Source organism: Haematobia irritans, chromosome 1 (genome assembly GCF_050003625.1).
Source record: "Haematobia irritans isolate KBUSLIRL chromosome 1, ASM5000362v1, whole genome shotgun sequence".
Taxonomy (NCBI): domain Eukaryota; kingdom Metazoa; phylum Arthropoda; class Insecta; order Diptera; family Muscidae; genus Haematobia; species Haematobia irritans.
The window spans coordinates 220,637,215-220,654,474 of NC_134397.1; the positions used below are offsets into that span (position 1 = coordinate 220,637,215).

At 36.0% G+C, this 17,260-nt stretch overlaps 1 protein-coding gene across 1 annotated transcript in view; it reads right to left on the reverse strand.

The window, feature by feature from the left end:
- Window positions 1-5,264: 5,264 nt before the first annotated feature.
- The window catches only part of LOC142222621 (fatty acyl-CoA reductase wat-like), a 44,219-nt gene continuing 32,223 nt past the window's right edge, over window positions 5,265-17,260 (reverse strand). Inside the window, exons 4-8 of the mRNA XM_075292861.1 lie at window positions 8,507-8,768; window positions 8,251-8,452; window positions 7,943-8,185; window positions 7,608-7,865; window positions 5,265-5,638 (exon numbers count right to left, since the gene is read on the reverse strand). Of these exons, the coding sequence (XP_075148976.1) occupies window positions 5,545-5,638; window positions 7,608-7,865; window positions 7,943-8,185; window positions 8,251-8,452; window positions 8,507-8,768 (1,059 nt within the window). The 3' untranslated portion in view covers window positions 5,265-5,544. The remainder of the gene's footprint in view (window positions 5,639-7,607; window positions 7,866-7,942; window positions 8,186-8,250; window positions 8,453-8,506; window positions 8,769-17,260) is intronic.

Here is a 17,260-nt window from a genome sequence, read left to right on the forward strand (position 1 = left end):
GCCTTGTGGCACGGTGCGTAGTCTTGGAGGAACAACACTTTTTTCTTTTTCATATGGGGCCGTTTTGCGCTCCAATAACGCCATATAATAGTCACTAGTGATGGTTTTTCCCTTCTCAAGATAATCGATAAAAATTATTCCATGCGCATCCCAAAAAAACAGAGGCCATTAACTAGCTGAATCGACTGAAGTATTTTGAGTTTGCGACGTTAGTTACGTTTTTTTACATTTACGACGCGTATGTGACGTTTACGACGTCTACAACATTGCGACAGTTGCAAATCCAAAAAAAAAAAATTGATACAGTCCATCGCTGATAGGGAGAAGCTTAGCTCCCATAGCAGTGGTAAGAAAGTGCCAACCCAAATAGGCAGATCATTTGAGTTGATGCGTGCAATCGCAGTACTAAAAGAGATCCTTATCCTGTCCCACATCCAATGCTATTCGTTTGAATTAGAAAATTGCTTTTTATACCCTCTACACACAAAAAAATGTTTTTTCTGATTCAATCACGAAATTAATTGATACAATTAATTTTTAATTGGAATGTCTTCAATCACAGAAATGATAGTATCAATTAAAAAATTAATTGCAGGTCAATTAAAAAATTAATTGCAGGTCAATTAAAAAATTAATTGATCCAATAAAAAATTAATTGATACTATTATTTTTGTGATTGATTTTTGTTTCAATTAAAAAAATTGTTGAATCAATTAAATTTTTAAATGAATCTTTTTTAAAAATCAATTAAAATTTTAATTGAAAAAATTTTCGTGATATTTTTATGTGTGTACCATAGGATGGGGGTACATTAACTTTGTCATACCGTTTGTAACACATCGAAATATTACTCTAAGACCCCATAAAGTATATATAACATATTCTGGGTCGTGGTGAAATTCTGAGTCGATCTAAGCATGTATGTCCGTCCGTCCGTCCGTCTGTTGAAATCACGCTAACTTCCGAACGAGACAAGCTATCGACTTGAAACTTGGCACAAGTAGTTGCTATTGATGTAGGTCGGATAGTATTGCAAATGAGCCATATCGGTCCACTTTTACGTATAGCCTCCATATAAACGCCCCAGATTTGGCTTGCGGATCCTCTAAGAGAAACAAATTTCATCCGATCCGGATGAAATTTGGTACATAGTGTTAGTATATGGTCTCTAACAACCATGCAAAAATTGGTCCACATTGGTCAATAATTATATGTAGCCCCCATATAAACCGATCCTCCGGAGTCTCGTGGAAGAGCAAAATTCATCTGATTCAGTTGAAATTTGGCACGTGGTGTTAATAACAGGTTGGCTGATCAGTCCCCGGTCTGACACATAGATGGCGTCCCTAGTATTAAATGCATATTATTTTTATATAGTACCAACCTTCAAATGATTCGTGTCAAAATTTGACGTCTATAAGACAATTAGTTTGTGAGGTAGAGCGTATTGGTGAAGCAACTTTTGTTATTGTGAAAAAATGGAAAAAAAAAGGAATTTCGTGTTTTGATAAAATACTGTTTTCTGAAGGGAAAAAATATGGTGGAAGCAAAAACTTGGCTTGATAATGAGTTTCCGGACTCTGCCCCAGGGAAATCAACAATAATAATTGATTGGTATGAAAAATTCAAGCGTGGTGAAATGAGCACGGAGGACGGTGAACGCAGTGGACGCCCGAAAGTCGGTAACCACCGACGAAAACATTAAAAACATTCACAAAATGATTTTGAATGACCGTAAAATGAAGTTGATCGAGATAGCAGAGATAGCAGCCTTAAAGATATCAAAGGAACGTGTTGGTCATATCATTCATCAATATTTGGATATGCGGAAGCTCTATACAAAATGGGTGCCGCGCGAGCTCACATTTGACCAAAAACAATAACGTGTCGATGATTCTGAGCGGTGTTTGCAGCTGTTAACTCGTAAGAAGAAGAAGAAGAAAAAAGTGTTGTTCCACCAAGACAACGCACTGTACCACAAGTCATTGAGAATGATGGCAAAAATTCATGAATTGGGCTTCGAATTGCTTGCCCACCCACCGTATTCTCCAGATCTGGCCCCCAGCGACTTTTTCTTGTTCTCAGACCTCAAAAGGATGCTCGCAGGGAAAAAAATTTGGCTGCAATGAAGAGGTGATCGTCGAAACTGAGGCCTATTTTGAGGCGAAATCGAAGAAGTACAACCAAAATGGTATCAAAAAATTGAAAGGTCGTTATAATCGTTGTATCGCTCTTGAAGGGAACTATGTTGAATAATAAAAACGAATTTTGACAAAAAAAAAATGTGTTTTTCTTTGTTAGACCGGGGACTTATCAGCCAACCTGTTATATGGCCTCAAACACCCATGCAAAAATTGGTCGAAATCGGTCCATCATATATAATTATCCCCTAATATACACGCAGAGAAGGAATATGATCACCTCAACCATGTTTCAAGAGCAAAATGTTATTTTTGGATGGTGACCATGTAACATGTTTATGACAAAAATGTTCTTTTCTCGCCAAAAATAATATGCTTGCCGAAATCAGACACATAATCTCCGAGAAAATAACATGGTTGCGACAAACATGTTACATGGTCACCATTCAAAAATAACATTTTGCTCTTGAAACATGGTTGAGGTGATCATATTCCTTCTCTGGGTGTATAATTAGCCCCCATATAAACCGATCCCTAGATTTGTCCTCCGGATTCACTTGGAAGAGAAAAATTCATCCGATTCGGTTGAAATTTGGTATGTGATGTTAGTATATGGTCTCTAACAACCATGCAGGAATTGGTCCATATCTGTCCAAATTATACATAGCCCCATATATACCCAATTCCCAGATTTGACCTCCGATGCCTTTGTAGAAGCAAAATTCATCCGATCTGATTGAAATTTAGTACGTGGTGTTAGTATATGGTCTCTAACAACCATGCAGGTATTGATCCATAATTATATATAGCCCCCATATAAACCTATACCGAGATTTGGTTTTGGAGCCTCTTGGAGGAGCAAATTTCATCCGAGTCAGTTAAAATTTGGTACATTGTGCTAGTATATGGCCGTTAACAACCATTCCTAACTACGACCATATCGGTCTATAGTTATATATAGCCCTCATATAAATCAATCCCCACACCCTCACAAAAAATCGCTTCTGTAACATATACTCCCAAACATATTTTGCTTCAAGCATATACATTTTTGGGTATTGCCCAAACATTTATATGTTTGATCTCTACCAATATATAATATGTTTGAAAGCATATTGGTCTAAACAATATATGTTTGGGTAGTCTAAGTTCCAAACATTTTGTAGTTTTGCATCCAAATTCAATAATGTTGTCTTCCGAAAAACAATAAGTTATTATGTGACCATATAATATGTTTGGAAGCATTTTGCACCCACAAATATTATATGCTTAAAAAAAATTCTCCCAAACAATATTGTGCTCAAAATTTTATTTATTTATTTATATATTTACAATCATAATGAATTATGAAAATAAACAGGTAATATAGGTGCTAACAACATAGGTTTTCGACCTGAATGCTCAAAATTTTGTTTCTGCTCAAAATTTTGTTTTGTTTGTATATTCCCCGACATCTTTCTCACTTCCACGAGATTTTTTAGTTCTTAGCACCTTTTTCTGTAATACAAACATTGTAGAAGAAATTATTCAATTTTATGATTTTTTTTTTTAATTTTACCTTTTGCCGGACGGGGATTCGAACAGCGGACCACACAGTTTGTAAGGATCAAAGAAGTATCTGATCAATTGCCCAAGGAAAACTAAAATGTTAATTTTGTAATAACAAGCAACAACCACCAACTTAATTCAATATCGCTCCCTGTTAAATAGCGCTCCAAGCTACTAAACACATATATGTTTATAGGCTATTTCTAAATTAATATATGTTTGCATCCAAGTATATTATATTTACAAACATTTTATGTCCTAAACATAATATGTTCTAACATATTAACATATATGTCCCAAACATGTTATGCTAGTTTATGAACATTATATGCTTGCACTCAAAAATATTGTGTTTAAAAATTTGTGTTCCAAACATATAATGTTTATAGCCAAACATATGAAAAACAGTCTTTTTCATCCGTGCAATCACACAAAAATTGGTTCATATCAAGTTCATAATTGTATAAGCGAACCCCATATTTCAATTCTGGCTCTCTAAGTACCGTGCAAAAGTCCATATTGACTCGTAATTATTTGTAGACTTACCTATACATACCTTTTTTGTCTAATATATACCACTTATGGACTAACTTACAATTTATAAGACGATGTTAAGAAGTTTTAAGATACCTTACCATCGGTAAGTATTACCACAAACCAAGAAATTCGATTGTGGATGACAGTCTTTCGTAGAAGTTTCTACGCAATCCATGGTGGAGGGTACATAAGATTCGGCCTGGCCGAACTTACGGCCGTATATACTTCTTTCATTTAATTCTCTCTCGGACGGTCTTAAATCACTCAATTTTTGTGACGACCCTGAACACTCGACTAGCTATCCCAGCAATAGGTGAGAAAACACTTCGTCACAAATCAAAGATAATAATATAAAAAAAAATACATACAATTCCGAAAATGCATAAAATATTTATTTGAATCAATTGTATGGTCCATATAATTTAAAGTTGAAAGACTTGCGCCTCAAACGCTGCATCTGCTTAGTCCAATTTTGACGTCCGGCTTCTCTGACATGAGCTTTAATATAGTCCCATAGAAAATAACAGCGTAAAATGGCACCCAAAAAATTTCTTTGATTAGGACAATTTTCATCTGGTGACCAGTGTTACTAATTAATGTTTGTTTTTCGCTAGATTTGGATTTTGTAATTTGAATATGGACAAAACTATGTTTCTATCTAAAGGAGGGTATTAAGTTCGAGTTTAGCCGCTAAAAACGTAATTTTTTCACGATTACTTTTCTTTAATAATCCATTTTAAGGAATACAAATTTTGTGAAAATTTGCTTTGGGCTTTTTCCCATCAAGTTATAATAAAATTTTCCACAAATATGTATAATTTTATGCATTTTTCTTACGGATTTAGTTTTCACTTTAGCGATTTTAGCGGCTAAACTCGAACTTAATACTCACCTTAAACCATTTTCCATTTGCCATAGGTCTTGATAAAAACAAAAATACTTTCAAAAAACTAAATTAAAATTATTTTAATTTATATTGCAGATGAACATTGCAATATAAATTAAGAATTATACTTGGAAGAAAATTGAGCAATACAATTATTTTCATTGTCCAAACACACATGTTATTTTATATTATACAACTTTGATAAGCCTTATTTGCATTACAATATGACTAATCCTAGTACAATTTATTACAATACAAAAATGAATTATTCAATGCTTAAATGAAAAAATGTTGTGTAAACAATGCATATGAAAAGTAACTTACAATACAAAAAAAAGATATCCCCTAAATATGTAACAAAAACAAAAAATCTAATTTTTTACAAAATATTCTACTAAATAAAAAATTCTCAAATGAATGAAAAAATATCAACTACGGCAGGACAGTCAATTTTAATAGAGACCATAACAGCCAACCGAAGCCCACAAACACAATAATATGGATGGCATAGTTGAGAAAATGTAATCTAAAAGAAGAAGAAGAAGAAGAAGAAAATATAATGAAGAATTAAATTTATAACAAAATAATTAATAAAAGATAGGATAACACAAATCAATCCTACACAGAAAATCAAAACAAGTATATACAACAGTAAGTTCGACCGGGCCGAATCTTAAATACCCACTACCATGAATCAAATATAATACCCAGCAAAAAATGGAGCACTATTTCAGCAGGATTGTAAGGGAGAGAGGCAGTACCAACTGCCTACAAAACAACCGAATCAGTGCTGAATTTTTGTGAGCGATGTCCCGATTTATAGCAGCTTCAATGTAGCGCTGATATAATTGCTCATTTCTGAGCAATATTGTTATTGGTATGAAGGAAAACAGCACTACCTTTCGCGCATCTATACTGCATGAATTGGTTGCAATAACGTAAACGAATGATCATAAACTAGTTTGATTACTCGTTTACGTTATTGCCGCCGATACATGCAGTGTGGATGCACTGCCTACCAAAAAGCGCAACTAAATTTTACTGCTGAAATATTTTTTGCTGGGTAGTTTCCTTTGAAAATTTCAGGGCGTTTGATGACAGATATTTTCCCAAGCAGATCAGTTCAACCAGTACGCTTCCCGAAGATAAATGTGAAGATTTTACCTATGAAGACTAGATCAGATTCTGGATTTATAAGAAGCATTTTTTGTTTAAGTTTTAGAGGAATCACAAACATCTCTTCTAAGAAAATGATGAAATCTAGATTTTTACACAAATTATTTAAATCTGGAAATTTTACATTCAGTTTCAAGCAAATTTCATGATCAGTGTACCTTCTGTACCCTCAAGATCTAAAACCGATCTATATGGAGGTCTTACCAAATGGACCAATAATAACTAAATCATATACACTTTGTTATGGGTCTAAAATGCCAGTCTATTTTCAATTTGTGCCAAATCGGATAAAAATTACAATTTTTAGAAACCCTAGGAGTTACATCGGGAGATAGGTCTAATGGGGGCTATGTCACAAACATGGAGGTATACACACATATGCAGCACATCTAATTGTAGTTCTAGAATCTAGACCCCAAATCGGAGGGCTGGTTTATAAAGGGGCTATATGAAAACTGTACCGATACACAATATATTCGGCACACCTCTTTATGGTCCAAGAATACCTCTAGATTTCCAATTTCATGCAAATTGGATAAAAACTACGGATCGGTTTGTATTGGATCGGCGATCGGTTTGTATTGGAGCTATATTAAAACCTGGACTGATATAGCTTATCTTCGAACTTGGCCTGCGTTCAGACAAGAGACGATTCTTTGCCAAATTTCAGGGCCATAGCTCCATTATTGAAGACTGTTGCGTGATTACAACAGACAGACAGACAGACGGACAGGTGGGCATGCTTATATCGTCTTAGAATTTCTCGCTGATCAAGAATATATATACTTTATATAGTCGAAAATCGATATTTCGATGTGTTACAAACGGAATGACAAACTTATTATACCCCCATCACCATTTATAGCTTTTGGGGCCATTTTAGTGGAAACATTTTATTAAATATTTTTTTGGAAATTAAAACTATAAATTGAATCCTATATAGGTTAGGTTAGTTGGAAGCCCGATGTTTCAGGCTCACTTAGTGGTGATACCACAGTGGTGAACTTCTTTCTTATCACTGAGTGCTGCAAATGAAAACAAAATCAGTCAAAAAGGCATAAAATTATACATCTTTGTTGCAAATGTTATTATAACTTGATGGGGAATAGCCAAAAGCAAAGTTTTAACAAAGTTTGTATTCCTTAAAATGGAACTTTAAAGAAAAGTAATCGTGAAAAAATTACGATTTTAGCGCCTAAATTCGAACATAATATCCACCTTTAGTGTACATTGTGATCGTTTTTTAAAATTCAGTATAGTATCGTTTAGTCTCATCCTTTCGAATTATCGGCTTGATAAATTATACCTAAGATACTTACTTCACTAAAAGCTTCTTAGCTTTGGGTATGGTCGATTGATCCTCTTTAGCCAAAAATCGCCTTACACCAAAAAGACTGTTGTAGAAATAATCACTCCAATTCAAAGAGGCCATATCGAAATTGAATATTCGACGATCATCTGCAGTCATTGCTTTCCATATAGCTTTGGTATTGTCCATATCAAACGTGAATGTATGGTCCAAGAAGTAACGCAACAAGCCACACTGTTTATGGATTTTCTTGTATGCCTTTGTCATTCTAAAACGAAAATGCAAATGCAAATATTAAAAAAAACATCATCTACATGATCCAGGATTTCATTATGCAAGGCATACCTAGCAGGTCTTCCCATGAGTATCAGTAAAAAGTCTATAAAATAACCAGGCAGTGTATGATAGACCAGTGTTAGAAAGCGATACAAGTAGATATTGTTGGCAAAAATTAAAAATGGATACCAAATCATGCTAGCCAATGGAATTTCGGCTCCATGAACTTCAACATATTTTTTATAGGCTCCCCATTCCAATGTATTTGATTTATCAGGTACTAAATTATAAATCTGTGGTTGTTGAGAGGGGCTGAAAGGGGGTAAAAACAAAATCATTAGAGTATTTTCATCATAGGATTTCCTCGATTTACTTACATTTGTTTAACTGCTGTTGCTGTATACCAGGCACATGCTAGCATTGTATTTGCACAAAAATCCACTGGTACCAAACCTGCTGGTTGCTTGGCATTACCATACATTACTCTGAGTACTCCGTAAGCACTACCATATAGCACACTCATTGGTCCATAGAGATTGTCAATCCATCCTGGTATAGGTTCGCCGCTGGTGGGTAGAACTGTAAGAAATTTATGAAAGTAAAAAAATTCTGGAGAAGATCTTCAATACTTACTTATTCCTGGCCTAAAGATACATATCGGCAATGTATTACCATGTTTGAGAACAGCTTCTTCGGCCACGGATTTAGTAAAACAATAGGTATTGGGAAATTTACCCACAAATTCTGTTTCCATTCGATCAAATTTATCATTTCCCAAAATACCTTTGACGGACAATAGACCATCGCTGGTTATACCCAAGTATTCAGTATAGAAACGTTCCTCACCATGCAAAGCCAAACAATTCGCAAATGCAGAAGAGACATGAACAAAGGCCTGAGGATGTTGTACATAAAAAATATATAAAAAAAAATTATATCCATAAATGATCAACGAAAAATTCTTGAACTATAAAGTCTAAATTTTTGATTTATTTTTAGCCCGGAGTGATACGACTATATTTTCAAATATTAGAAAAATTTTATTTTGCAATAGATCGTATTTTCTACTAATCCATATTATAAAAAAAACAAATACGACCATAAATTTTTAATTTTTTTAAATAATAAATTTTTAAACAAATTAAAAAGGCATTAAAAATAGTTATAGAAAGTGATTGAAATATAGTGTTACGTTTTTATATTTAGGCGTTTTTAATTACCCGACAATTAAAACACAGTTCTTTTAAATAACGACAATCTACAATTTATTTACTATGACTTCACACTTTACAATTCGTTCACACTGAAGTTATTCGTTTGACGCTTTAATTAAGACTCCTCGTTAGCAGCATGCGAGCGCTCTTATATATGACGGTGTGGCAATTCGAGAACATTCTGGTAGCACTACAATATTCTGGCAACGCCAGAACATTCTTAGACAATGATAGAAGGATCTACGACCATTAAGTCATTCATCTGGTGGCTGCCAAACACATACACACTCACATAGATATGCGCTCGCATTACTACAAGAACAAAAACAATGACAATATACAATGAGATGAAATGAGAATGCAAAATAACAAAACAAAGGGGTTGTTATCAAAGAGAGTGAGAACTTACATGAAAATAAGCAAACAAAAGAACATAAAAGAAATTCAGGAAAGTGCTAGAAAATGAATAGATGATTCCAACAAGTTATAACGAAATTTTATCGTTACAATTTGAAATTTAAATTAACGGAAACTAATTTAAATAAACTTAAACTATAATTATCAAATTCGTAACACTGCCTCCCGCTTAAGCCTGTTCGTCCCGAACAGGCACAGAACCTGTTCCGTAAGGAGCCAATCGTTCCAGATGTACAACTTTCATCTTTGATCTAGGGCTGTCGTCCTTCTGAATCCGGTATACAACATCATTGATCTTCTTGATGACTTTGTATGGACCTTCCCACTGTGTTTGCAGTTTGGGACACAGTCCTTTCTTTCGTTGCGGGTTAAATAGCAGAACCAATTCTTTTTCTTGAAGCCCTCAGTATTTACAGCACGATCGTATCTCGCCTTCATTCTGTTGCTGACCATTTTTATTTTGTTGCGCACTGATTCGTGAACTTCTCCGAAAGTGTTTGGGATGTCGTTTCTGTTTACTTCCATGGCGAGCTCATAAGGTTTAGCGCCGAATATCAGATCTCCAGGCAACTTTAACTCAGTTCCGAATAGAACATTGGCCGGTGTTCGAGAGGTGGAATCATGAATGGCAGATCTATAGGACAGCAAAAACTTTGGTATATGCTCGTCCCAGTCCCTCTGGCCGTTGTCCACCACTTTTCGAAGATGTTCCTCCAGGGTGCGATTAAACCTTTCTACCATGCCATCGGATTGTGGATGTAATGGTGTAGTCCTCGTTTTCTTGATACCAAGGGATTCACACATCTCTTTGAATATGGCCGATTCAAAATTTCTTCCCTGGTCTGAGTGAATCTCGGACGGCACACCGTAGCGACATATCCAGTTTTTGTTGACAACATCCACAATCGTTTTTGCCTCTTGGTTTGGAATTGCATACACCTCCGGCCATTTGCTGAAGTAATCCATGACCACAAGGACATAACGGTTTCCAGAATCACTTACTGGGAAAGGGCCTGCCACGTCCATTGCTATTCTTTCAAACGGGGCTCCTGGTCTATATTCTTGCATAGGACCTCGACTTTTCCTTGTTGGACCTTTCGCCTTCATGCACTTCTCGCAATTGGCTACCCATTCAGCAATTGATTTCTGGCATCCAACCCAGTAGAATCGTTGCTTCACTTTCTCGGCGGTTTTGGTTATTCCCAGATGACCTCCACTGGGACCATTATGGAACTCCGCCAAAACATCTCTTATTTTGGAATCTGGAACGATGATCAAATTTCGGCTGCTCTTGCCATCTTCGCTTTCCCATTTACGTTGCAGGGATCCATTGACTAGAACTAAACTATCCCATTGAGCCCAGTATGCTTTCATAAGTGGACTTTCGGCTGCGATGTCTTTCTTGCTGGGTTTCTTATTTTCTTGTTTTGCCGAAATAATTTTTCTCAGAATGGGATCTTTACGTTGCTCTGTTGACCAGTCTGTGCCAGATTCGATGTGTAACTGCCTGACATTTACAACTGTCTCCTTTGGTTCAGCCTTCGAGTAGCGTCTGTTTTCTACATTGCAATGCCGTCGTGTCAAGGCTTGATCAATAACTTGTTTGCCACCTTTTCTATTATCCGCAAAATTTGAATTTGAGTCGCTTGGCTTTGTGGTCGCCTTCTTCTGATTATTGTTTAATGGAGATGGCGAGATTGACCCCGACGTTTTACGCCACGCTTTACATTCCCGGGAAAGATGTCCAGCCTTATCACAGTTATAGCATTTCATTCTAGATTTATTTGCTTGCTGCTTCATTTCTTGCATTATCTGCTTTAGAGCCTCTTTTACCAATTCAATGACCGATTTCGATTCTTCACACTCGGTCTCTACTCTGCGTACTTTGTGAATTTGAGGCCGTGCCAGCAATCTCGCAGTCTCTTGTACAAGTGCAAATGTTACTGTTTCTGTGAATGTAGCTTTTTGTGCGGCATATGTTGCACATTTTATCTCAGGGTCTCGAATGCCATTCACAAAAGTCTCAATCTTGATACGATCTATAAGAGGATGATTCTCTCCAGGGTATGCCAAAAGCACTAGCCGCTCAACTTCTGTTGCGAAGTCTTGTAGGGTCTCGTTTGATTTCTGGACTCTACCTCTTAATTCCATTCTAAAGATGTCTTGCTTGTGCTCTCCACCATACTTGCGTTGAAGCGCCGCTATTACTTCATTATAGTTATTTCTAGAAGCAGCGGGAATGCTCTGTATCACATCAGCAGCATTGCCCTTTAATGCCAATAGAAGTTCAATTGCTTTATCATCGTCATTCCACAAATTTCTAGAAGCAACCATTTCGAATTGGAATTTGAAGACATCAAATGACGTTGAGCCATCGAAAACAGGAGTTTTGATTTTTGAGCCCTCGATGACGCGCACTGGACCACCTTTAATTTCCAGCTCTGACATTTTTTTCTCGATGTGCAGAAACTTCTCATCATGAACCATAATTTTCTCATCCACGGAAAGAACTTTCTTATCCAATTCCACAATTTGATTTTCTATATGGTCCACACGTTTCTCCATGCCTTCAGAAATTTGTTGTAATTTTTCGTTGACCATTCTAGAATTTTCGTCGAATTTTTCTTCCAATTTTCTAGAATTTTCTTCCATTTTTCTAGAATTTTCTTCCATCATTTTGCTCAAAGCATTGAGCATTGATGTGTAATCCACAACATTCGAAGCCACAGATGGAGTTTCTACACTGCTTGTATTGACGAGTATTGATTCATCAATGTCTTCCTTATAATCAAACTCATGCGTCGCAATGTCCATATTACGCCGTTCAAACTCTTCCAGTAGACGCTTTTGAAGCTGGGCCTTATTGCCCGTTGTCGGCAGCTCCAGTTTGCTCAATTCCTTTTTTAAGTCTTCCACTCGAAGCTCATTAAACTTCATTGTAGATTTTTTTTTTCGTTATTCCACTTCTGACACCAATTGTTACGTTTTTATATTTAGGCGTTTTTAATTACCCGACAATTAAAACACAGTTCTTTTAAATAACGACAATCTACAATTTATTTACTATGACTTCACACTTTACAATTCGTTCACACTGAAGTTATTCGTTTGACGCTTTAATTAAGACTCCTCGTTAGCAGCATGCGAGCGCTCTTATATATGACGGTGTGGCAATTCGAGAACATTCTGGTAGCACTACAATATTCTGGCAACGCCAGAACATTCTTAGACAATGATAGAAGGATCTACGACCATTAAGTCATTCATCTGGTGGCTGCCAAACACATACACACTCACATAGATATGCGCTCGCATTACTACAAGAACAAAAACAATGACAATATACAATGAGATGAAATGAGAATGCAAAATAACAAAACAAAGGGGTTGTTATCAAAGAGAGTGAGAACTTACATGAAAATAAGCAAACAAAAGAACATAAAAGAAGTTCAGGAAAGTGCTAGAAAATGAATAGATGATTCCAACAAGTTATAACGAAATTTTATCGTTACAATTTGAAATTTAAATTAACGGAAACTAATTTAAATAAACTTAAACTATAATTATCAAATTCGTAACAATAGTATAGGTATTAAATAATAAATAATAGTTATGTTTTTAATTAAAACAAGTAAATAAAGTCTAAAGTCGGGCGGGGTCGACTAAAGGGTGAACGTTCAAAATTTGGTCAATATAAACTAGACGTATTTCTTTCAATTTTGCATTTTAAAAACCTGAACACCCCTCATTTTGAAGGCGTGTGTCTGTAGAATGTTGCTCCTATTTTGATTTTGGAATTCACTCTTCAGTTGTCAAAATGCCGTCCAAGCAAGAAGAGCAGCGTATCAAAATTTTGCGCGCGCATCGCGAAAATCCGAGCTTATCGCACGCAAAGCTGGCAAAATCGCTAAAAGTTGTCAAATCAACCGTTACAAATGTAATTAAAGTGTTTGGGGAACGTTTGTCGACAGCCAGGAAGTCTGGATCGAGGGGAAATCGAAAACCGGAAGCCGCTGAGACGACAAAGAGAGTTGCCGGTAGTTTCAAGCGAAACCCTAACCTCTCTCTCCGAGATGCCGCAACCGTGCATCGAGCCAAAAACCGAGCCGGTCTATCGACTTACAAGAATCGCGATGATAAACAAAATACGACGGCCAAAGCGCGATCCCCAAGGCTGTACACGACGATGCTGACGAAGTTTGGCTGCGTGGTAATGGACGACGAAACCTACTTCAAAGCCGACTACCAGCAGCTTCCGGGACAGGAGTTTTATAGGGCAAAAGGAAGGGGAAAGGAAGCAGATATTTTCAAGCACATAAAACTGTCAAAGTTCGCAAAGAAATATCTGGTTTGGAAAGCCATCTGTACCTGTGGCTTGAAAAGCAGCATTTTCATAGCTTCCGGGACTGTCAACCAAGAAATTTACGTGAAAGAGTGTTTGAATAAACGTCTGCTGCCTTTCCTGAAGAAACACGGTTGTTCCGTACTGTTTTGGCCGGATTTGGCATCTTGCCATTACGGTAAAAAGGCCATGGAGTGGTACGCCGCCAACAACGTACAGGTGGTTCCCAAGGACAAGAACCCTCCCAACACGTCAGAGCTCCGCCCAATTGAAAAATACTGGGCTATTGTCAAGCGGAACCTAAAGAAGACCAAAAAAACTGCTAAGGACGAGCAGCAGTTCAAGGCAAACTGGCTTTCTGCGGCGAAGAAGGTGGACAAGGTGGCTGTACAAAATCTGATGGCAGGTGTCAAGCGTGAGGCCCGGCAATTCGTATTTGGGAAAGCGAAAGCCTAACTGAATATTATTCCTTAATTTTATACTAATTAAACTTGAAAAAGAAATTTAATTTGATTTTTTAAATAAACGATTTCACCGATTTACACGCGTTTTCCCTTGACCAAATTTTGACCGTATCACCCTTTATATTATACGCTGCATCACTTTGTAAATCCACATTTTCGATACTATATCAAAGACGTCAAATGTGTTGGGTGCTATATATAAAGGTTTTTGGCCCAAATACATACATTTAAATCTGACTCCATCTGAACAAAATTTATAAACTATAATAATAATTCTATATGTTAGGAAATCTAGGTTCAGATCCAAATGCCCATTAAAAATAGTACCGCAATAAAAGTAGCGAAAATGTTCTTTTTGGATCCGGAAGTGGTGCAAAATTGGCACAGAAGCAAATAATTTAACATGGGATCTTATGATATAAGACCGATTTTTACCATTTCAACATCCGTTGCACCGAATTCGCTTCACTTCTTAAGATGTGATACAAATTGAGTGTTTTGGATGTGAATTAAAAAAAATCTGTGATATTTTGTTAAATAAATATTTGTTTACTTTTTTACGATTTGTTATGGATTCTAACGGTTGTCTGAACCGTTTGACATCAAATATTTTAAAAGATTCGCAATTTTCCTCGAATGGATTAATATTTTAAGATAATTTAAATAATTTGAATCATTTTATTAATTCTTACTCTATTTATACCCTTTACCACTACTGTGGTACAGGATATAATAAGTTTGTGCATTTGTATGTAACGGCGTGAAGGAATAGTCATAGACCCATCTTTTAGTAGAATTAAATTCTGAGTCGATTTAGCGATGTCCGTCTGTCTGTTGTTGTATTTTTGTGTGCAAAGTCTAGCTCGCAGTTTAAGTCCGATCGTCCTTAAATTTGAACCCTACGGTCCTTTTTTGACTCAAAGACGATCCCTATTGATTTTGGAAAAAATCGGTTCAGATTTAGATATAGCTGCCATATATATTTGTAGCCGATCTGGTCCGGAATGACGTATTTATCAACCGATCTTCTTCCAATTTCGTATAATCGAATATTGTGTGAGTCTCGTAAATTTAGCAGAATATAAGTCAAATCGGTTCAGATTCAGATATAGCTCTCATATATAGCTATCACCCGATTTACGCTCCTATGGCCCCAGAGCAGAGAATGAAGCCGCCGAGTCGTGCCGCCGATTTTAGCCGCCGCCGACTAGTTTTTACCAGTCGAAGCCGTCGCCGAATTTGTCGACTTACCTCGACTCAAAGTTAGCCGCCAATTAATCAAAAATATTGATTTGAATCAGGAAAAATTATTAATAATGGTTGCACTTTTGTCAAAATGTTTAACTTTCCACCCAAAATCCGTCAGTATCAAGTTGCTATAATAAGTTGCTATATAATGTACAACTAATCTCATTACCATACGGATAACATCAAATTGATTTTATTATGGATAATTGTCCGCCGTCGATAAGACAAATTTATATCGGCTTAGCCATCAATCCGCCGCCGCCGGAAGTAAAAAATAGTATTAGCCGCCGCAGACAAAAATGGGCAGAGAATGCCCCAGAGGCCAACATTTTGTTCCGATAAATATGCACACCAAATTTGGTTGAAATTGGTTCAGATTTACATATAGCTCCCATATATAGCAGTCGCCCAATTTACACTCCTATGGCCCCAGAGGCCAAAGGTTTACTCCAAGTTACGTGAAATTGTTCACAGGGTGTAGAATTAACATTCTAAATATGCGTACTGAAGTTGGTTGAAATCGGTTCAGATTTAGATATAGCTCCCATATATAGCATTCGCCCGATTTACACTCGTATGACCCCAGAGGCCAAAGTTTTACCCCGAGTTACGTAAAATTTTTCATAAGGAGTAGAACTAACATTATAAATATGCACACCGAATTTGGTTGAAATCGGTTCAGATTTAGATATAGTTCTGATGTATATCTGTCGTCCGATTTGCAGTCATATGATCACCGTATGTTAGATAAAAATCTATGGTAAATCCTTCCCATTTACTTATATTTGTGCACAGGGAATGGAAATAACATTTTTACTATGTATGCCAAATTTAGTTGAAATTAGTTCACATTTATTAGTTCACATTTATTAGTTCATATTTATCTTTCGTCCGATACGCACTAATATGGCCCCAGAGGTCAACATTTCACTCCGATTTATTTGAGGTTTTGCACACAGAATACACGGACGAAAAATACTGTTTTTCATATGTTTGGATTTAAAACAAAAATTTTTGGAACTCAAGTTTTTTAACACAATATTTTTAATTGCAAGCATATAAGGTTCATAAACTAGCATAACATGTTTGGGATATATATGTTAATATGTTAGAACATATTATGTTTGGGACATCCACACAAAGAAAATTTCATTAAAATTTTTTACTACCAGTGTATGGCCTAAGGTAAAACATAATATGTTTGAAAAATACAAGCAATATTTTGTTTGGACCAATCCTGAAAATATATATGCTTGAAGCAAAATGTGTTTGGGGTATATGTTACAGAAGCAATTTTTTTTTGAGGGTGTAGGACAAACACCCTCAAAAAATTTTGAAGTTTTGCACTGAGAGTTCAATTTAAATTTTAGCAATGTGTGCCAAATTTTTATCAAAATCGGCTCAGTATTAGATAAAACCCCCATATATATGTTCGTCCAAAATACCCACATGTTCCTTATAAAATCGTCACTATTCAGTCGAAAACTCACAAAAATTATTCAAATTTACCTATACTCTAATTTGTATATATCGACCTATAAATCATAAATATTTCCAATATTTTTTTTACGAACATTGTGGCCCGTCCCGGATATTAACCAATTTAAATTTTGAGTCTATTGTTGTTACTAATTCATAACAAAAAATTCTGGAAACTTTGACAAATTCATTTACGTTTTCGAATTTGTTTTAAATTGCCATT